Source organism: Seriola lalandi, unplaced genomic scaffold (genome assembly GCF_002814215.2).
Source record: "Seriola lalandi dorsalis isolate HSWRI2012SDOR001 ecotype SW California unplaced genomic scaffold, Sedor1 jcf7180002053683, whole genome shotgun sequence".
Taxonomy (NCBI): Eukaryota; Metazoa; Chordata; class Actinopteri; order Carangiformes; family Carangidae; genus Seriola; species Seriola lalandi.
The window spans coordinates 288,595-311,230 of NW_019524236.1; the positions used below are offsets into that span (position 1 = coordinate 288,595).

Genomic DNA, 22,636 nt, shown 5'->3' on the forward strand with positions numbered 1-22,636 from the left:
TGTATTGGACATGGAGATATGGGAAAGAAAACAAAATATATGAGTCAGTAATGACATGCTGAAGATCTGAAGGATGACAATAATTTTACAAATTTACATAATCAAACAATATATAACTTACGCCTCAGACATGGTTGGATACTTTTTGTCTGTTAAAGAATTAAAGAAAATGAAATTAAAATTATTCAGAGACAGTAATGGTTGCATTTTTCCTCTTAAGAATTAAAGTACAAGCTGTATTATAAACACACTTTTTATAAATGATATTTAATTATTTTGTGATTCATGAACCAGTATTTTTGTGTTTACTGCACAAACTTCTGTTGACTGAGCCAAGTTAGAGTCACCCAGACCTTGGTATGGTAATACACCAACATTAAGCCTTTAAATTAGCAGCACTGCTTGCATTAGTGCTGTCGATTGTTTGAGTGATATTCCGTTTTTAATCCCAACTGTAGTTGATCCATTTTAAGAATCAAAATCCAAATTAGTTGCTGCCAAATAAGACAGTATATAACAAAACATCTCATGTTGGCAAGTATATATCATTTGTTGAGATAATTGAAAACATTGGTTGTTCCTACCAGGTACTGTGAATGACAGTTTACAGTAGTGCACTTCTTCTTTATATAAATTACTTGAGAGAATTTAAACACTAAATTGATGAACCAAACGTGCTTTTACATTTAATGCATAGTTATAATTGTCATATCTAATATTTTATTTTCTTAAAAGATCCAACTGTCATCAATCTTACATTCACAGTAATTTTGCATGGTTATGTTTTTCCATCAACTCTGCATGTCTCAGCATAATAAGGCTCCAGCTATTCTTTAAATTATTTTAGATAAGTGCAACAGGTGAAATGGTGTAACTGTCTCATATTAAGCCACACTATCATCATCACAAACATCAACATACCTTTTTTTTTTTTTTATCTCTGCAGGAAACCTGTTGAGGTGAAGAGTCTCTGTCTTTCAATGACAGAAAGAAAACTCAAGTCAAATTTAATGACTCCTATTGCCTTCTCTGAGTGGCCAACTAAAATAGCCTCATCTGTCCTGACAGCCAGTATACTGTATATCTTTAACATGGCATCCCTCAACATGCTCCTGTTGCTCAACAAGATTGCAAGACATTAAAGCAGCCTTGACTATAGTAATTAATATCTGTTTTGTCTGTGAGTTGAATACACCATGATGAATTTAACTGTTACTAAAATAGGGAGATTAATCATAAAAATAAATTCTGAACAAACCCAAAGAAACCAGTCAAGTGATCATGGTCATTTAATCAGCATCACATGTATTACACATAGTGCGACAGTGCCATCATCTGTATAATATAGATACTGCACTAACTCATAAAGCTAATCAGCCTTTTCTTTAACACAATTTCAATATGCTAAGGATACTGCATATTATACAGTTTATATTATCACATTCAGTAGTAGTCTTTACATACAGGTTTATATTAAATGAAAATTAAAGATGTTTTAATACAGTATAATCTAAATAGTGCTTTTATCTAGTCTTTTACACGTGTCTATAGTTAATATCATTCTTTACAAAACCAGTTTTGTTTCATCCTGTAATGGAAACCTTCTTGTATTTGGACTGTAATTCTGAAATAAAGATGAACAAAGGGATTTAATCAAAACAAAAAAATGTATTTGAACATTGCAAACTCAAGATTTAGTTCAGGAAAGATGTGTTGCTAACACAGCCTTGTGTAATGTGAGCACCTTCTTATTGTCCGGCATCAAACAGCTTCTTTCTGCCCTCCATACCAGACATGGCCTCCACGTTCTTACGCCAGTCAGTCACTTCTTCCCTCTGTAAAATAGTGATGCAGAAGGTTGTAAATATTTTTTTATGTAGTTAATCATACACTTTGGATGATTGTATCTGCCACCAATTTTACCTTTTCTTCTTCTTTCTTCACTGTCTTAAGGTTGGCCTTGAAATCAGCCTTCATGAGTTTTGAGGTGTCGGTGCATGCACCCAGCATGTCCTCTGTCGTTTTCTTAACCCTCTTCAAGTTCGGTCGCTTTACACCCTTCAGGTCAGAGATCTTTTGAGTCAGTGTCTGGATCTGTGCAACAAACATCACAGTTACAGATGAACCAATAATCATCCAACTACAACATCGAAATAGGTCAGTAAATGCATCATTTTATTGGTCACCTACTGTACCTCTTTCTCATTTCTGGCTACCTTGAGCTCCATATCATACCGTGTTTCATCTACAACATCAATCTTATGATGTAGTTCTCTACAAAGATCCTGCAAAGAGGTAAAATGAACCATCAAAAATCTGTAAAATAATAATGATCAAATCAACATAACTTGTTGCGCCAGTACCTGCAGCTCCTGGACTGACAGACCTGACAGCTTCAAAGGAGGGAAGCACTCGTTCACAGCTCTTTCTTTCTCATGTTTCTTCTCTTCACTTTCAGCCACCAGCATAGAAGCTGCCTTCTTCAGCAGTTTGGACTGTAGGATAGCAAGGCCTTACTTAATGAGGTGTTCAATCACACAGCATACTGTTAAATAGTGTTCACATAAGGCCTATAGCTCTACACTTACCTTCAAATGCAGTCGGCGTGTTGCTGAATATTTTGGCTTTTTCTGTGACAAAGATATGTACACTTACATTACTTATACATCAAATACAGATATCAGTGTCGTTGTTTTAAGCATGAAATGAAACATCTGAATCTATATTGGTGATTAATTAATGATTATGAAAGAAACTATTCCGACTCACCGGCCTTCATCATCACGTGTCATGAAAAGCAGACAAAAAAGATTTTTTTTTTTATTATTTAGGAATCCACAGGAAACAGTGGGAAAAGCTTCCAAAACAGGTCAGTGATAATACACAGAAAAAAAAGAGGCAAGTCGTCAAAAGAGGTTGAATTTCCTTTTTAATTTCTCTGATTGTGCAGTTGTTTGGTTACTTTAAGAAGAAAATACTCACCCCTCAGACATGGTTGCAGCTTATGGTACCTTTGGAGTGGAAACAACATTTAAAAAAATCATTTTAAGTGTACTACATGCATTTTTAACACATATTGTAACACAGTTTTATACAAAGTATGAATTATTATAATACTGTTTATGAAAACTTAACTTGTATTTTCTACAACTGATATGATGAATGATGGTGAATCCAACTAGTCAACTGTTTAATAGATGTATTTAGACTAATTTTCCTCAGGGGCTTTCAGATATTTTTCAGTATTCTTCCAGGTCCAGATTATCTTTCCTATTGTTATAAAGGGCTGAGTAGGGAGTCTGTTGCACGGCTATATTTGGACACATTTCCCCCACGCTTTGGCATGTCCCAGCAGCTGCCATGGCCTTGATGATGCCAAAGAGAGCCAAGCTGCACAGTGATTTGGCAGCCAAGCAAGGAACAACTCCAAACCCATGGGCACTGCAAGAGTACTTTAAAAAACTGAACAATCCTGACCTTTTCGGAGTCATGTAATGCTTACTTTCTATTAGGTTGTTTCTGGCATTTTATTTTCAGTTCCAATTTAAATTGCTAAAATGAAAATGAAATGATATTTGTCATTATATCTCCTCCTGTGGCATTAAACAATAATAATAATAAACAGATGGAGGTTTCAGAGCAGAACAAAAGCATGTAAGAGCTTCTGACACAACACAGTATATCCAATTTAGATGAAGCAAGCATGACAGGGTGCGAAAGTCAAGGTAAACAAGAAAAGCAGTAGACGATTTTAGGAAGCCTGCAACCTTGCCCTCTTTCCAGGAGGTTGCCAATTTTAACGAGCCAGCCATCATCACTTATCACACCAGCTTTTCCGTCGCAAGGATGGGTCAAGCGTGCTGTTACCAGCCACCAATACTTTGGCATGCATTTTAAGCCTCGGGTTACATTTCCTCACTTAGAGGATAAAGAGATCGTCAAGAAGCTTGAGGTGTTGTAGGAATTAAAGCCGGAGAGACACGTTTGAAAAGTTGCTTAAAGACCTTGTCAAAAGTAGCGACATAGCAGAGATTCCCTCACATAAATACCAGCAACACTATCCGTGTCAGGGGCATGCTGATATGCAGTCTTAACTACTCCCTACAATAAAGCCGAACTAGAAGTGACCAAACAAACATATGGTTGTAAAGACAGTTACTAAGATACCTGGGCTGCTGTCACAGCAGGAGAAAAAGTCTCTTAATCTTGCAATGGCAGGTTAAAGAGCCCCCTTTAATGTTTATAATAAATCTGATTGACTTTTACTTTCTTGAGATAAATAGCAAGTTGATTATTGTATCAAACTTACCTTGAATATGAGAGGAAAACAGAGAGGGCAGCAACAGTGGTGCGTCCGGAAAAGAAAAAGCACTTTATGGTTATTAGTGAAAGATTTACGCATACAAAGTCTGATCTGAATGGCTTGCTAAAATAGACCCCCTGTCCACCTGACAATCACAATGCGCAATCCCTTTTTGATTTGCCCTCAACCCATGACCCATTTACTTCATGTGATAGCACTGCACAAGGTCACACCTCACACATCCCAGTGTTATCCTCTCTGCTGATATCGGGTGCCCTGAGCGTTTGTGTCATGGCATGTACTGGCAGAAGTTAACATCAACAACAAATTGTTTCAAAGGTGCCTTTTAAAGTAATAGGTTGAAGTTTATTAAGAGAAATATAAAATCCCTTGATTAGTCATTTTATTATCTAAGTCTCGGAGTCTACTGCCACAACTTATCATGTGAGGCTATACTTGGGCACAAGCATACTTTGAGCTAAATGCTAGCATCAGCATGCTAATAACACAGATGATGGCGCTAGATTAAAAGGGATCACCAAAGTCAATGAAGGCAATCCTTCAAATGGTTCCTGAGACATTTAATTCTGAACCAAAGGACTGACCATCCAACGGACTGCCTATCTCAACATGACACATGGCAAAAAAATTAACTTACTTAACATTAGCTTTAGTGCCATCCAGTATTTAAAATGTGTAAAACTTTCTTTTAACTTTAACTAATTAGCATTTATAAGCACTATATATACATTCAATACATGCATGTAATTATAACAGACTGTAATTTTGTTGTAAGACAGTATAAGGACATTTTCAAAATGATCTCAATGTTTTTCTCAACAATTATAACTCCTTCTATGATGCTTTTGTAACTAGTGTATAAACAGTTAACAAATGCCTGATAATATGTTATAACAAGTGCAACAAGTGATCACACACAAACAAGTGTTTTTCAATTAAAATTTTTTTTTTTTGTCCCTCAAGGGGCAATGTCAGGCAAGTTTTCAAATAAACATACATTTTTTTTACACATAAAAACTATCTAAAAATACAAATATGGCAATGTTAAAATGAACTGAAATATAAAAAGATTAATGGCAGTGGCCAACAATATTGCCGCAGAGGATATTGTCAATTTAACACAAGCTAAACTGATCAGTTCTCTAGAAAAGAACCAAACTTCCTTCAATACATTACAGGCAATCATTAGGAATGCGTATGAGACTGACACTATGTACAACAAATCAGGGACACTCAGGGACTGTAGTCACTGGGCAGGTTGATGTTACACACTGAAGTCAACACATAAAACATACAGGAAGAAGACAAAGCAACATCACACCATAAATAAGAGCATGCAGCATAAATGAAAGGAAAGCAAGTAAAACACATTTTAATATCTGATTACAGCTTCATTATAATGTGTTATAAATTATTCATTAGTTGTTTTTATACTTTCCAATGCTAATATGGGGGGGGGGGGCAAAATCCTGAACACTGTTCACTGTACGTCACAAACTGATGATAGTTGTATTGAATAAAAGTATATTTTTATATTTCGATCATAGTGCCACCATGTCTTCTGAATTGCAATTGCTGTGACACCACTATCACAGTGGGGAGAGATTAAATACAACGTCTACAGTCTATTTCTGGTCAGATTTCAGTGGCGCATGACTCTCCGTCTGTCTGTCTGCCTCTGTGTTATGTAAACTGACACAGTTGAGCTCAATGTCCAGTAGGAGTCACAATAACACTGAGACAAAGCGACAGGAATTAACACACAGCTACAGCCACATTTTTGTCCTATACAATATAAGCCCTTGTAACCAAACAGTGAATAGCTGAAGGTTTAGTGGTAAAATCCCTGGCTGTCTGCTGGCTTCATGTGTTGATCCTCTGAACTCAGATGTTCTTCTATATGTATATTTAGGTGATGTTGCCTGAAGGTAGACTGAATGTTAAAAGTGCAGTTTAAGAGGTGTTCTCCCTGCCTACAGAGGTTTAAGACACTTTTTTTGTAACTACTGCAGAGCCGTTTCAGGTCTGGCTGTGAGTTTCTTTGCTGCATGTCTCTTTCTCTCTTCAATTTCTGTCAAATTTCTACTGTTTATTGTTCAACTGCTTCTACTACTGTTTTTTGTTTTATTGTTAAAAAATATCCACATGCCAAAAAACAAAAAAAAAAAAACAAATGCAATTGATACTATTTAAACTTAAAATGTACTGCTTGTAAATCTGGTCACTGCTGCCACCTAGTGACTGTTTGATGTTTAGACATATTGTTTTGCAGTTGGCATCAGTTGGCACTTAACGTACAAACCGCAACAAGGAAAAAGAAACTTTTGTTCGTCACAGAATTTTCTAAAACATTGCTCATTTGGAGAGGAGTGTTTTCAGCCCATGCAGTGCTCTCGCTGAGAATGGAAAATACTAACCACGTTTGATAAGGGCATCCTTCCTGTGTATTCATTTCAGATATCAGTACCTGATAATTATGACAGTATTCATACTGACAAAAGTCAGATCACTGTGAGCTTTCTCAGCGTTTGTTCAAGCAAACTCTTGAACCATCTTTACAAACAGAGTTGATTATTGTTAGATTTTCGTATTTTCTCTGTAGTTTTTAAAGCATAAAAAAGCTTTTTAAAGCTACCTTTACTGTGCAGCTACACCAGCTACACCAGAATGATCCATGTTCTTTTCTTCTGTTTTTGTTTGAGTGCTGGACTCACAGAGTCATCTTCTTTTTGGATTCTTAACAAACGTCTGGACTGCAGTCAACCGGTGAGGATACAAGCAATCTTATAAAACTAATTTAAGTTAATGTCATTTATATTCCAAGCGTCATGAAGTCACTGTCTATCTTGTATTTTTTACAGGGACTTGACCACTGCAAAATCAGTGAGTTTTTTATTTGTCAATTCATTAAAATTAAGTTTAAACACGTCCTGTATGTACAGAAGAGTTCAACCAAATGTTACAATTGTTATATTGTAATTATTTGATGCATTAATGTATATCACTTAAATGTTGCACCTGGTACAAGAAGGGATCATTTTAGTTGCTTTATAGTACTTGGTGCAGTAACTTGTGAATTTTCCCCCAGGGGTCAATAGTCTTATCTTAATCTATAATAACATATCATAATTTGATTGTTAATTATTATTATTGAGTATGAGTGTGTGAGTATATTAATATAATATTGCATTAAAGTTTCTGTAGACGATTGTCACTGCCACTAGAGGTTGCACTCGACCACCAGCGTCTCAGACTAAAACAAATACTTTGTTGGTCACACCAGAGGCCTCTGTTCAGCCACAACCCTCCCTCCCTTGCCCCGATACGCTTCACAGCAATCCTGGCGGTAAACAAGTTAGCGATAGCAACATTTGCCAAACATACTCATAATATGGGTAACAGCAAGTTAGCGAACATAATCATGCCTACTGTAGCCAGTCACAAATGAAAACATGTAACATGTAAGATTATGTAGACATGAAGTTACTTATACATTGAGGAGAATAATCCAGTTCTGAGTCAAGCTGGAGCCCTTTAGCAGCTCGTAGGATTTTCCTCTGAGTATTGGCTCCAGGGTTGTTCTGGGAAAGACTTTCAGCCTTGGATTAATCTCCTGGGGCCGGGCCGGTAAAAACTTTAATTTATGGATGTATTGGAAATGGAGGAGGTCGCTTTCACCTGACACCTGCGTATTGCACTGTGCCATCTCACCTGTGGGCAGTAACTGTGTGTTTATAAAAGTATGGAGGGCCAACGGTTTAACAAGGAGGGACTCACATTGACTAATATGTACATGCACTAGTTTGCATGCGCTGCCAGACTGGATACTGAAAACAAAGAACAGAAACTCAGATTACAAAACACGGGGTATGACTTCATCCTCTGCTCAGGATGCCATTACTCCACTATATCTTTATATAGAAAATAGTTGTTTGCTGCTATATTTTTAAAAAATCTCATTTACAAAATAAATTGAAATATTCAAGTAAAGTACAAGTACTTCAAAACTGATCGTAAGTGCAGTACTTGAGTAATTTATTGCATTCTTGTGAGCTACTTTCCACCACTTGAAACATAATAATATATAGACCATTCCCTAAATGCCAGATAACTGTTCAGACAAAAGAGTGGTTGTACAACGTGCTCCTACCAGCCCAGACTGGGGTCCTGAGCATGTTGGAGTCGAAATGGACAAACACGGGACTGTCCCTGTTATGAATGTGCAATGGAAACTAAAGTCAGATGGTAAGTAATGCTAAAATCTTTGTTATTACTATATTGTATTTTAAGACCACAGTATTGTTCATTGTATCTCACATTTTAAAATGCATCAGATAAAACATGTAAAGCTGTTAAGCCAGTCTTTCATCAAAAACTTTGATGTAAAACTTGTATTCACAGCAGGTGTATTAAACCTTCGCGGATCCGAGATAAATATTCTGGATGAAAGTACAAATCAAAGTATGTGTGTGCAGTTTCTCTACAATCTCCAACGGCAGCTGAATCCAAACTATACGAGGGTAAGACACAAACGTATTGCTTCAACAATTTTTTTCAGTACCAACCAATATATACATTGTATTAACAGATTAGACTCCTGCAATTTTTGTTTCTGTACTAGTGGACATTGTCCTTGGATGGAGTTGTGGTGGAGCCCGGGCAAACATATATGGTGTCAGTTGTTAATTTGCCAGAACCTAAGAGTGGAGACAACAGGATCAGAAAGCGGATCACCTTCCCAAGTGAGTTTCCTCCACATACAGATCACTGAAGTGTGTGTGTGTGTGTGTGTGTGTGTGAAAAAGCGAGGAAAAATTGATTGAGGTATTGCAAAGTTTATGAACAGAATACCATGTTGGCATTAGCATGACAAGAGGACCGTTTTTGTCTGATATCACTTTTGATGAAATGTAAGGTATAAGCTGTTACTTTGGCCTCCTCCTGTTTCGGCTGTAGAAAATCTTCTGCTTTTATTGCTTTATTTTGTTTTCATTATTCAATTGCCGTTTTATTACTTACAACAGGAAACTGATTATGTGCTCTAATTATATCAAGAATGAATAAATTGTGTGCTTATAATTCAGTGATCATTACCACAGTTCACTGAGTGATTTGATTCTTCTTGTAAATCCAATTCAAAGAAAACTTTAAAAAGTCAAATCAGCTGATTGTAATGTTGACTGTCATTTCCAGGATGTGATGACAGCAGAATCCAAACAGCCAGAACGTGTCTTGAAAATGGTAAATTTTACACAAAATCTAAAGAGTTTTAAGTATCCAAAGAAATCCTGGCCGATCTAGACATTGTCTTCTGCGTGTTTTTGTTATTTCAGGTAGCCTGTGGGAGCCTCACATGACCGCTGCCATGTCTGTTGATAGGCAACATAAAAAGTTGTACATTGTGGTGAGTTTTGAGGCAGCACAGTATTCAGAAAGATACCAAGTATCCATCCAGAGCCAGGCTCTCCATCATTCAAGGAATGTCTCAAAGGTAAATATAATGAATATGTCACTTATTTTATTCATATGATTTAATGCTTGTTTAGCACGATATACTGTAGAGTGCACACATTAAACCAGAACGCATTTTGTTATTCCATTAAACAAACAGGAAAATACAACATCACTGAATGTGACATTTGAATTTGGGTTGTGGCAGCTCTCACAATGTGAAATGTTGTTAACGGTGAGTTAAATTATAATTTAATGACAGAGTCCCTTCGAGTTAACGATGTATCTTACTTGTAGAGATGTAATATCAAAAGCTGACTCTTCTCTCTTGTTTCAAAGATTCAGCCGTATTTTCCACGATGCAAAAATCACTGCTGTCGCCACGAGGACGAACTCAATTACTGCCTATGTAAGTACAATTTTTGAGATATATACTGTCTGGTAGATTTTCAGTGACTATATGGTACAGAGCATAAATCAGTGGTTCCCAACCTTTTTGGCTCATGACCTATTCAAATAAAGCGCTGTTCAGTTTTGACCCCCTGTTGTAGAGGTTTTTGAATTTTGACTTCTAAACTTCTCTGATTGTCTGATTTGAATATTTTTGACACCTGAAGAGGTTAAATAATCCTATTTTTCACTAAAATGCAAAGATAAAGCAGCAAATTTATGTAGTAGAATTTTATTTTTTAATTTTTTCCTTTCCCGTTTACCATCTCACAAGCCCCTAAGATTTATACTGTGACCCAGTGGAAGGGCCCCAGATCCACAGGTTGGGAATCACTGGTCTAATGATATTTTGGTTAACTTTTTTTTGTTTGTAGCGGTACTAAGCTAATCATATGTATGTTTGTGCTTTTAGATTATCCACCGCGGACGTTAATTATAAAGGCAGTTGTGGGGCTGCTTGTCATTGAAGTTTTTCTTTTTTATTTCCTGTGGAGAGCATTTCATAAAGGTTTGCCCTCTTATAAATAAACTCTTGAATAGAAAACACAACTTGAATAGAAAAAAATCAATTGTCTCCATCCCTCTCTCAGATTCTGTGAACACACCCTCATCTGCTGCCAAAGACCAACCACAGGATTTTCAGCTGCAAAAAACCAGAGACGTCCAGGGACTTGACCACTGCAAAATCAGTGAGTTTCTTATTTGTGAAATCATTAGAATGAAGTTCAAACACTTCCTGTATGTACAGAGGAGCCAATATGCTGAGAGTGGCAATGTTTTCTGCAAATGGTCAATATCTTTACATTGGCCTTTTTTTTTTTTTAATTTTACAGACACTTGGTGTTATTTTTAGTAAGCTGGAATCATTTGAGCATAAAAATATCATGTTAATTTGACATTTATATGACTCATCTGCCCATACACATAAGCAGTGGTTGTAGACGAAGCCAGATTTTTCTCTGAAGTAAAAGTAGCAATACCACAGTGTGGTAAGTCAAGATCTTGTATATTAAAATATATTTAAAGCATCAAAAATTATCATAATGCCAAACGTCCCATTTCCGAATACTGTATATTGTTGTACTGTAATTATTTGATGCATTAATGTGTATATCACTTAAATGTTGCAGCTGGTAAAAGAGGGGATCATTTTAGTTACTTACAGTCCTTGATACAGTAACTTGTGAATTTTGTCTCCATCCTTCTCTCAGATTCTGTGAACACACCTTCATCTGCTGCCAAAAGCGAACCAGAGGGTTTCCAGCTCCAGGAGAGAAAACGAGTGCTCATCATCTACTCCCTGGACCACCCGTTATACAAAAACATTGTTCTCAAGCTCTGTGGCTTCCTGGCGACCAAATGCGGTACTGAAGTGGTCCTGGATCTTCTGGACTCTGCCAGACTGGGAATGTTGGGAAGCATTCAGTGGTTGGACTGGCACAGAGAGCAAATACTAAGCTCTTCAGATAAGATACTAATCCTGTGCTCACCAGGAGTACAAGCCAAATGGAGAGCCATGTGCGGTCACAAACAGGTTTTTCTGAGAGAGGACGCCCGCTCACCTGTAGGTGACATGCTCACTCCAGCCCTCAGCCTCATGGTCCCCCATTTTATTCGATCAGCTTCCTTTGAAAAATACATAGTGGCTTATTTTGATGACATTTGTTCAGAAGAGGATGTTCCTTCACCTTTGAACATTACAGTACGGTACAAGCTGATGAAGCAGTTTGAGGAGATCTTTTTCAGAATCCACGACACAGAAAAGCATGAACCAGGCAGAGTGAATCACATTGAAGGGCTTTCAGAGGACGAGTATCATCGGTGCCTCTCAGGTAGAGCCCTGCGGGACGCTATAGAGGCTTTCCATGCATATCAGCTGGTGCATCCACAGTGGTTTGAGGATGAATTACTGCAGAGCTCAGAGGTGGAGGTTGAGGAGACCTCAGAGGATATCTATGACAATGCGATGTCACAAACCTCATCACATATTTTGTACCTGACTCCATCCAAGTCCTCAGCCATGTAAAGACACATGAAAGTGAAATCACTGCAGACAAAACAGGCCTCTACATGGCCGAACAGCTCCAAATGTGTTCCTCAGTTGAACTCAATCATCTTATTGTTGAGGACATGCTGCCAGTTTGATTGGATTGTATTGGGGTCTTGAGATGCTCATGAAGAAGATCCTGCCAGCTGTCTGTGGAAAATATCGAGGACAGTCCGTCAGTTGTGCTGTGTGATGACAGTTATGTCGTGATTCAGAGGTCAAATTCCTTCTCAACATCATAACAACGACAGAAATCTGTTGATCTCCCAGTGGATACTAATAGATATGAAACTGACCATAAAATAAAAAAACAATGAATTTGTGGTTAAATGTCATGTCGAGGCAAAAAACGTTGTAGGAACATTTATCACTTCTTTGCAATCTTTATAAAGAATACCTATGTGGATTTTTTTATACACAAAGCTGCTTTGGTTGTTGTTGTACCGTATTGTATATTAGCTTGTCTAGATATCTGTTCTGCAGTATATTTGCAAGATGCATGTTGAATATAACTTCCTTTCATTGGGAATCGACTCCAGAGTAGTTCAGACCAAAGAGATCTGTGATTGATGCTTTTGGACTGTGTAAACAGTGTTCGGGTCAAAGTTCGGCCAACTGGGCAAAGTTTCTAGTATTTTATTGGACTGGAGAAGGTGAGCATTTAACTCTTTTTGCGGACAAAATGTTTTGAATGTAATGTGTAATGGACTTTTAACACGGTAAATGGTCTCCCTCCTAGCAGAGAGTGTTAGTTATTGTTGATGACTTCTTTCCTTTTACTTATGCAGCTTTTCAGATGATTTATTATCGCTGTGCACTTATCGGTGTCTCTTATCCTCTCAGTGCCATTGATGAGGTATTAGATTAAAACCTAAAGCTGTTAAACTTTGTTTGTTGACACAAAAAAAGACAAACATTGTTAACTACATTTCTTTTGCTTTTGTCTTATAAGTTACTGACAGTGCAACACATTTCAGCTATCATATCAGCCAACAATCTCTCGTGCATTGATACAGTGAAGTAGGAGAGGACAACCATACAGACCCCAGCTTTGGAATTTGGGTGTGAATTCTTGAGGCCCCAAAGAAGAGAGGGTGGTGGGAATTTTTCCAAACTAATTGGAGCAAAGAAAATCCTCACAATGGCTGAATGAGTCTTGTGCCTCGCAGTGATAAAAAAAAGAACACACTGCACACTTGACAAGCACATCCTGTGTGATCGTTTTTCTTAAAGACCATCATTTGTTAGATATATGTTTTCCACCAAATAAAGGATTCTGTAACAAGTAAACTTAGGAACAAAATCAATTTTATGGTCCCTTTAGTGTTAGTGTTTGCAACTGTGAAGACTGGGTTTTGGTTCAGTCACTGCGTCCGTCTCTTATTTAATGTTGTGGGATTGTAACTTTTGAATGGATGTTGGAAATGAAACTTGCAGAGGGTTTTCAGAGTTTGTTGGTTTTAGTTTTAAAACCTAATCAGACTATTAGAAACACTAATTTAATCTCATTTGTGTTTAGAGTAGTTAGCATAACACTGTAAATGTCAACTGAACATATTAAAAATGAACTTCCCAAGTTCTAGTATTTGGAATAGAGAGGAGACCATAATCACGAGTAAATCAATGGCAGTATCAGACTGCAATGAAAGACAATTGATCTACTCAAGTCGTTGATGAGGATGAGCTGACACTGATTTTTGGCTAGACTGCAACAGCGGGGCCACCCCTATAATCTGTAATATGACTGACAGACTGACTGACAGATCATATATCCACCACTGGTCAGCTGAATGCCATGTCACTGAGTTGGAGTTTCTGGCACTTTTCTATTCAGTCTGCAGTGTTGCCAATTAAGGCATTGTCAGCAGATTTATACCTAGTCTTTCAAACAAGACTGCGTATAAACTTGGTGTGTGGCTGGACCATGTATGGATGCCAACACTGGTCTTAGGGCTACACCTAGTATTACAGGCAGTCTACCGAGCTACTCCTGTTTCCTGGCTGCTCAGGAACTGCAGGAAAGCGGAGGAGCGCTTCCAATACACCGAGCCTCGCCTCCATTACAGCTAATAAACTACTTTCATTACATGTATCATTATTACTAAAGGAGGTTTTCTATCTGACTTTGAGCGTGTTCATGAACAAGAACCATGAATAAAGTTCTGAATATGATGTGAGAAATTTCAGTTATAGCCATATCCAAAACTGATATTCAACAAGTCGATATGTAAACAATATGATCACATAACTAGAATCAAGACAAACACTAGAATTAATTTCCAGTGATTAAAGTCAGGCTAAGGATATACATATATAAGTGCATTAATTACTATTAAGTTTCTTACTGAGTAAGTGTTTTATAAAGAGCACCTGCCGTATTTTAGGTATATAGAATATGACTATTTAACTCTTTATCTGATTATGAACAAACTATTATGAACATGTGATGCAAAAAACTGTCAGACTGTTTCTGCTGCCAAAGCAGAGAGAAGAGAAGTAGTTGATAACTGGTGAGGCACATCTGACTGAAATGCTCATTTATAATCATGGAAATATTTGAATATTTTGTGTTAGTCATTTTCTAATAAAAGACAAAATAAAATAAATAAAGAGAGTTTAGTTTTTATTCCCAGCTACTGTCACAGTCTCCTCATGTTATTCTGAGCTGCAGTGATGAGGAAGAGAGTAAAAGCAGCAACACTGTCAGAAATCCTGTCGGGATTTAAAAATATTGGTTCAGTTCAAATGAAGCTATATAATAATATATATAATATTCATTGTGTAACCTGTTTATTTATTGTGATAAAAGCCTCCTCTGTTTTAAAAGTGGACCCATGGAAAGACTCAAACAGGGAAGCGGTTGGACTGATTTTATCTAGTGTTCGTTGGTTGTCTCTAGTTTCCGTCATGATCCTTTCGAAATGATGACTCAGTTTTTCAGTTCCACTTTATCCCGCTCCGAAGCAGGTCAGAAGTTCAGCACGAGTTGCCATGGTGATTAACCTGGATAAGGAGTAAAGTCACAAGACTGAAAACCCAGAGTTAAACCTGAAGAGGGAGAGAGAGAAGTCATCGGTAACTGCTAAAGAAACTAGCAGATTTGAATAGCAAGTAAACAAGAGACACGTCATCAACCGGAAATAAGACAATACCCTAACTGCAGTGCAGCAATAAAAGCCTTGTTAAGAAATAAAGGGTCTCTGCCTACTGAAACGCTAGTGGGCGTTTAATCTGAAACGATTACAGGAATTGTTGGGTTTGTTTTAACACGTAATGCAATAACTTTAACACGAAAAACGGGGCTTCGTACTACAACACACTGACCAATTCTACATCTCAGACAGTGAATTAGAAATAAAAAGCAGATGGCTGTGGATCCCAGGAGATGTGCGCTGTGTAAGAGATGAGATCAGTTATTTCACAATATAGCTGAAATCACTGAACAGTCTTTGTCTTTAACATATGTGTATGGGGATTTTGTCAAAAGACGTCGCATGTATAAAATCAGGATTTGACCAGAAGTGGTCCAACAATACATTAGGTTTCGACCAATAGTCTTGTTTTTTTTTTTTTTAAACTAAAATTTCAAACTTTCACTTTTCAGGGTTTCCCTCAAACTGAAGAGAATGAGCGTGCTGAAGAGAGCCTCTGCACTCATCCTGAGAAGAGGAATTACAACTTATCAGAGCACATGGTGCAAAAATGGTGAATTGTACACACAGCTCAAAGCATAATGACAATAATGAGTATTATTTGTGAATTGACCCTGATCTCTTCTCTCAGACAGACTCTTCAGAGTTCATCCATCTGTATCACGGGCGGTGGCAGAAAACAAACCGGTGGTTGCCCTTGAGAGCACTATTATCACACATGGCATGCCCTATCCACACAACCTCAGGTACCCAGAATGACCATCAAGTGCCATCAAACTGATTATGTGAAATTGTTTCAACCGTTGATAATGAGCATTATTTATGTGTTACTCCAGCACAGCAAAGGAGGTGGAGGATATTGTACGAGCTGAAGGAGCCACTCCAGCCACAGTTGGAGTGATCGAAGGCAAAGTCCATGTTGGTCTGTCATCAGAGGAGCTTGACCACCTTGCCCGCTGCAAGAGCTCCCTGAAGGTGTCCCGCCGTGATCTTCCATTCGTCTTAAGCAAAGTGAGACTGCAGTACATTCAACTCAGATATGAACTTCACAGTTGTGGAAGAGTGTAGCTTCCTTCAGATATGATTCAGTTTTTATCTCTAACAAACACATGTAACAGCATTTTTATGTTGCAGTTCATCAGTGTGGAGCCAGTTTTAGATATTTTATATAGTGGTTAGATGATTTGTATAGCAATGCATCATCTTCATCATTATCATGTGTTTTTGTCATGTACAATCTGAAAGGTCACAAGTAACAATAATTGAAATAATTAAAATAGTTGTAGTGGAGTAAAAAGTGCAATATTTTGCTCTGAAACGTTATAGAGTAGAAGTATAAAATAGGAGGACAGGGGGGAAATGCAAACTAGGCCAAGTACAAGTAACTAAAATCTTTAGACCACAGCAGTTTAGCTACTGAAGAACTTTAGTAAGTTACATTACTTACATTCCACCACTGGAAATTCAAATCTGTCGCCGTCTAAAATACATGAAGGTTGACCTGGTGGCAGGGTCTCATCCACTTTGATTATGTCAATGTATCATTGATTGTGGTGTTGTGCCTGCAGTCCTGTATGTGTATGTTGTTTTGTCAGGGGCTCTCTGGAGGAACGACAGTGTCAGCCACTATGATAGCAGCACATCGAGCTGGCATCCCTGTGTTTGTCACAGGTGGCATTGGAGGAGTTCACAGAGACGGAGAGAACAGTAAGATGACACGCACCATGTTGGAAGATAACTATCTGACTTTTGGGCATAGTGATACCTTATAACTATAAGGACAACTTCGAAACCATGAAAACATACAGGCTGGATGGTTTTGGCCTCCTTTCTCAGTTCAATTCAATTCCATTCAGTTTTATTTGTATAGCGCTAAATCATAATAAACATTATCTTCAGGCACTGAAACCCAACAGCTCCCACAATGAGCAAGCACTTGGTGACAGTGGGGAGGAAAAACTCCCTTTTAACAGGAATAAAACCTCCAACAGAGCCGGACTCAGGGTGGGTGGCCGTCTGCCTCGACTGGTTGGGTTTGAGAGGAGAAAGAGGGGGTGGGGGGTAGTGGAGAGAGAGGGAGAGAGTGAGAAAGAGAAAGAGAGGGAGAAACCAGGAACAGCTGTAAAATAATTATAATAATAATAATAATAATAATAATAATAATAATAATAATGAGTGTGATCTGGATCCTGCAGCTCCAGAGTCAGAGATACCTGCAGAATGAGGACAGAGAGAGACACAGAGGAGAAGCAGAAACTAAGGGAGAGAGAAAATACAATTTAATGACATGAAGTAGTATGATATGAATGCAGAAAGAGAGAGAGTGCTCAATGCATCATGGGAGTCCCCCCAGCAGTCTAGGCAGCATAACTAAGGGCTGCTTTAGGGCTCAACTGAGCCAGTCCTAACTATAAGGACAGAACTATACTGAGGTCTTCTTCAGAGTGAACAATGCCATCATCAAGTGCACCAGCTATTTTATGTCGGTCTGGATTTGATGTCAAAGACCATGACCAGATTAGGCTGCTTAAGGGCCATCCCACCTGGTGACGGGATAGATCACTCTGAGGCTGAGGTTCATGTGTAAGAACACCACAACTGTCAGGATAGCTAGTTTGCTTTTTCTTTGCAAGGGAAGAAGAATAGGATGGTAACACTTTATTCAAAGCCTTACTATTAGTGACTGACTAAATGATTATTCCTCCAGGTCTGGACATCAGTGCAGACCTGACAGAGCTGGGAAGGACTCCCATTGCTGTGGTCTCTGCTGGGGTCAAATCTATTCTGGACATTGGTCGCACCCTTGAATTCCTTGTAAGAATGTCACATACAATGGCAAATCAGAGTCTCTTCCCATTGGAGTTGTACTTTAGACAGCTAAATATGTACAAAAATACAATATTTTTCTATCAAATTGGTTGAGATGTGACTTAAAACAAAATTCTCGTACTTCTGGTTGTTTCATCTGCTATGTATCTTTACTCAGGAAACACATGGTGTCTGTGTAGTCACTTACGGAAAGTCAAAGCATTTTCCAGCCTTCTTCTCTCCACGAAGTGGATTCACTTCCCCGTACCAAGTCAGCAACCCCGCGGAGGCTGCAAAACTCATTGGTATATCAACATTTTATATCCTATTTCCTTGCGCCTTAACAGATTCAATGCCCATCATCACTTAATTTTGCCAGGCTCAGATCTTTAAGAATAGTATGTTAGGCACAGAATATGTTTAAGTCAGTATACCCATTTTACAGTTGGTTTGTCTCATTACTAATTAGTCTGTATATCTGTTTTCCGTGTCTGTCAGCAAGCACTCTGTCCCTGGGTCATCAAAGTGGCGTCCTGTTAGCGGTGCCCATCCCAGAGGAGCATGCAGCTGCAGGGAAGCAGATTGAAGAAGCCATACAGGCTGCGGTGACAGAGGCAAGGTACAGAGCGTCTCTGTTGTAACCTGTTGCTGTGTTGCTTTCACAGCAGCCATCGAAAATTTGTCTGGATTTCTTTGTGGTGATGTCAAAGTGATCGACAAAGCTGGGAAAATTATCACTTACTGTTGTCTTCTTGATTTGCTCAGTGCTAAAGGTATCACAGGAAGAGATGTGACGCCATTCATTCTTCAGAGGGTCAATGAGCTGACTAAAGGAAAGTCCCTTCAGGCCAGTATCCTACAGAAAATCTAAATCACTGAGAACTTGTACAGAGAACATGATCATATAGATACTGTATGTTGTCTCTTAGGCTGACAATGTTAAACTGCAGTGGCCTGAAATGTCTACTGTGGATTACCTTTGGGCTGTAATACACTGTCCTTAACCTGTTATGTTTCAAGACATTGCTCTCATTCATAACAACGCTAGAGTTGGAAGTCAAATAGCCTGTGCACTCTCAAAAGAAATGAATGAGAGAAAATTAAGAAGCCAAACTCCTCATTCTGGAAAACACTCATCACAATCAGAGTCAGATATTGTGAGTATAAACACATATGACAGACTTCATTCAAAATCTGTCAGTGTGTCGTCCAATATTGGAAAGTACCTGCAGTGCTGTTGTTTTACAGGTTGTCATAGGAGGAATCAATGTGGATTTCATTGCCAAAGCAAAAGCGAAAACAATGCATGTAAGTTTAACTTGCAATGCGTTTTCATCTGCACTGCTCCAGATCATGTGAAACTTTATTACGTAGAAATTACATCTGAAAACAGGTGTTGCTCTTTCAGTATGGACAGACTAACCCAGGAAGCGTCTGTCAGTCATTTGGTGGTGTAGGACGGAACATCGCTGGTGAGTTTGTTTATCTGATTATGTTCGTGCACGTTAACCTCATTGGATTAAACCTGATTGTCTGACACTCATTTCTTTGGTGTTTTCCCTCAAGACTCCCTGAGTCGCTTAGGCCACAGACCTCTGTTCATCTCAGCTATTGGAGCTGATTCACACAGTGATGCAGTGTTAAACTACTGTAAACATATGGTATGTGAGCATCAACAGCTGATTGCCACTAAGCATGATTAAAATTCCTTTTACTTCAATATGTAAATGTTGTCTTTTTCTTATTTCTGTAAGAACACCAGTGGTGTGGCCAGGCTGGAAGAGCAAAGCACAGCCACGTACTGTGTTGTTATCACTGAGAGTGGAGAGATGAGTCTTGGAATGGGAGACATGGACATTCACCAGCAAATCACAGAGCAGTATGTAAGTATAAGACAAAGGCGTTTGCTTTTAGTCAGACTAGTTCAGCCTTGGTGTTCCGATACCATATTCACATTAAAAAGTTTTAATCCTTAAATTTTCCTCATATTAAGCCCACATTTTAATACTATTCATGGTGTTGTGCTATTGCTGTTGAATTACACTCATTAGTTACCTCTGTACATAGTCATTTGCATTGTCAGTGGACATGCACAAAGGATTTACAGGCAACAACACACACACATACTCGAAAATTCAAAAGACTGCTCATGCTGATGATGTGCATAATTTGTGTGCGTGTTCATATGTCCTGTATTGATGTAATCCATTTATCAATGATTGATAACCATGTCATTTTGAAATGAACACATTGTTAATGTTACCGCAAATAAGCAGGAGTTGACAAATCAACCAGAACTGAAATCTTGAAATATATTATCTCCACATTCACTAACTATCCACCTGTATAGGCTATTGCATACAACTTATTTCTCAGATGGTTTTACATTGTTGGTGTTAGAGTTTAAACTATCACTGTTCCACGCCTTCTCAAATGCTAATATGTGATGGTTTTCTTTGTCCTCCAAAGATCTGACCTGAATAGGTCTGGGTTTTCAACAAAATAAATATATTTTATAGACGAAACAATGATTTATCAATTAAAATAATCATTAGTTGCAACCGTATTTCATTTTAAATTTAGTTTAATTCCTCTATCTTTGACTAATCCCTGAAATTATTGTTGTATTTTATGTGTATCTATGAAGCACTTCTGGCTTTTAAAATCTGCTAAAAATATAAACTTTACTTATTTAATTACTATTTCCTTATTCTATCTTTAAACATCTTTTTATAGGTGTCACAGTTTGAGGAGCAGATTTCATCAGCAACTCTTGTGTGCCTCGATGGAAATATCCCTGTCTCCACCATCGACTATGTTTGTCGTGTTGCCAAAAAGCACAACATCAATGGTAAGCATGGGGAAGACGTGCCCTAAAAGATTATGAAAGATTGTGGACAGAATCTTTCATTGATTTTCATGTAATACCATCAATGTGTGTCACAGTTTGGTATGAGCCAACAGATGCACAAAAGGCTCGTAAGCCTTTCCTATCAGATGCCTGGAAGTCTCTGTCCTATTCATCCCCAAACCTGGTGGAGTTGTGCACCATGAACAAAACGCTTGGTATCCCAACGCCTGAAGGTAAACAGAAGTCCAATGAAAGACAGAAAACAGTATTAAATGGTTCAGCTGTAGACTCATTTCCCCTTTTTACTGACACACATTTCCACCCACAGTTGTTAAAGTAAGGTTTCTTGTGAAAAATGCAACTAGTATGATTGTAGCTGCGGATGTGGGTTTGTCTTGTGGGGTGACAGTGCTGCCAAGCTCTCTCGAGGAGGTGCTGAATGTTGCTGTGGCTCTCTCACGCCCCCTTCTGGAGCATCTTCACTGTCTGGTGGTGACTCTGGGGTCTAATGGTGTGATGGTGTGTGGAGAGCACAATGCAGGCTCAGTCAACCTGCAGCCAAGAAAACAGAAGAGGGTAAGGACGGTCTATATTAAAGCTGATAATGAAGATGATGATGATTACTAAGAGAAAAACTGTGAAGATAATTTTTGCTGCACTTGGGTTCACAGAGAAGACAGCTTTGTGCTGTACACTACCCAGCACTGATTGTGACTGCAGAAGAGACAGTGAATGTATCAGGAGCAGGAGATAGGTGCTAAAAATTTACTTGACCTACTTCCTCTTCATTTCTCTTTTTCACATCTTTTCCTTCTGCTGCTACAGTTTCAGCTACTTTTCATTTCCCATGACCTCTATTCTCTCTCTCTCTCTCTCACAAAATCATGCCTAAACAATTCAAACAAGACACTCATCCCCACTCTGTGTGCAGTCTTGCAGGTGCTTTGATGGCAGGGATTCTCCAGCAGCAAGACACAGACAGCTGTGTTCAGATGGGGCTCCTGGCTGCACGGCTGTCCCTAGCATCACCGCACCCCATTGCTCCCACACTCACCTTAGACTTAGTGGATCCCAACAAAGTCCAGAACTGGCCCAAACCAAGCTTTAGGTGGATAGATTAAAAATAATTTTAGTTGGGTAACATTACTAGAGAAATGTGTCAGGAATTTGGGTCATTTTGCATTGTTTTTTTAATAGATGTTTGTGTGATACTGTGAGTAAATGAATCACACGTCATAGAAAAACCAATAAATACTGATTTTATTCAATATTTTAGATTGTTCTAACCGATATCCGATAGCAAAAACACAGACAATCAACACTTTTTAAAAAACTTTACTTGAGCTATTGATTACAAATCCTTGTAAATAAATTATGTAACATTATACATTATAGGGTAGTCTGGTGTTTTGATGTTTTATTTCTTAAAAGAAGTAATACCACTTTTTAAATGTATTAAAGATTCTTGAATTTCATTTACAAAAGTTCTTACATATTTTTACAGCCTGCTATCAGTGGCAATGCCACTTATAGAATGTTTTTATATGTCATTA

General features: G+C 38.1%; 3 protein-coding genes across 5 annotated transcripts; 2 read left to right on the plus strand and 1 right to left on the minus strand.

The window, feature by feature from the left end:
- Positions 1–1,271: 1,271 nt before the first annotated feature.
- LOC111651506 (troponin I, slow skeletal muscle-like) lies at positions 1,272–2,697 on the minus strand. The gene is made up of 6 exons (XM_023401450.2): positions 2,589–2,697; positions 2,364–2,495; positions 2,196–2,285; positions 1,924–2,094; positions 1,745–1,835; positions 1,272–1,624 (listed from the first exon to the last, which is right to left on the minus strand). Exons 2-5 carry the CDS (start codon positions 2,466–2,468, stop codon positions 1,749–1,751), a joined length of 453 nt encoding a protein of 150 aa, XP_023257218.2. The 5' UTR covers positions 2,469–2,495; positions 2,589–2,697; the 3' UTR covers positions 1,272–1,624; positions 1,745–1,748.
- Positions 2,698–6,216: 3,519 nt separating this feature from the next.
- LOC111651497 (interleukin-17 receptor A) lies at positions 6,217–12,801 on the plus strand. Its single transcript, XM_023401439.2, is given in 13 exon segments — positions 6,217–7,090; positions 7,186–7,207; positions 8,432–8,569; positions 8,726–8,844; positions 8,946–9,066; positions 9,518–9,565; positions 9,658–9,815; positions 9,936–10,010; positions 10,115–10,184; positions 10,638–10,733; positions 10,816–10,914; positions 11,437–12,189; positions 12,192–12,801. Coding segments are annotated over 13 exon segments (1,977 nt in total). The 5' UTR covers positions 6,217–6,991; the 3' UTR covers positions 12,371–12,801.
- A 67-nt stretch (positions 12,802–12,868) lies between these two features.
- Positions 12,869–22,567, plus strand: LOC111651496 (uncharacterized). 3 transcript variants are annotated; one of them, XM_023401437.2, is made up of 19 exons: positions 12,869–12,925; positions 15,877–15,977; positions 16,056–16,170; positions 16,261–16,435; positions 17,020–17,131; positions 18,132–18,238; positions 18,411–18,537; positions 18,731–18,851; positions 18,998–19,083; positions 19,253–19,389; positions 19,481–19,540; positions 19,641–19,704; positions 19,799–19,893; positions 19,987–20,115; positions 20,969–21,083; positions 21,179–21,316; positions 21,493–21,659; positions 21,755–21,837; positions 22,015–22,567. In XM_023401437.2, exons 2-19 carry the CDS (start codon positions 15,899–15,901, stop codon positions 22,202–22,204), a joined length of 2,100 nt encoding a protein of 699 aa, XP_023257205.1. In that variant the 5' UTR covers positions 12,869–12,925; positions 15,877–15,898; the 3' UTR covers positions 22,205–22,567. The 3 variants fall into 3 exon arrangements, with proteins under 3 accessions (XP_023257205.1, XP_023257204.1, XP_023257206.1); XM_023401436.2 differs by lacking the exon at positions 12,869–12,925 and adding an exon at positions 15,534–15,668; XM_023401438.2 differs by lacking the exon at positions 12,869–12,925 and having other exon boundaries at positions 16,060–16,170.
- Positions 22,568–22,636: the final 69 nt, after the last annotated feature.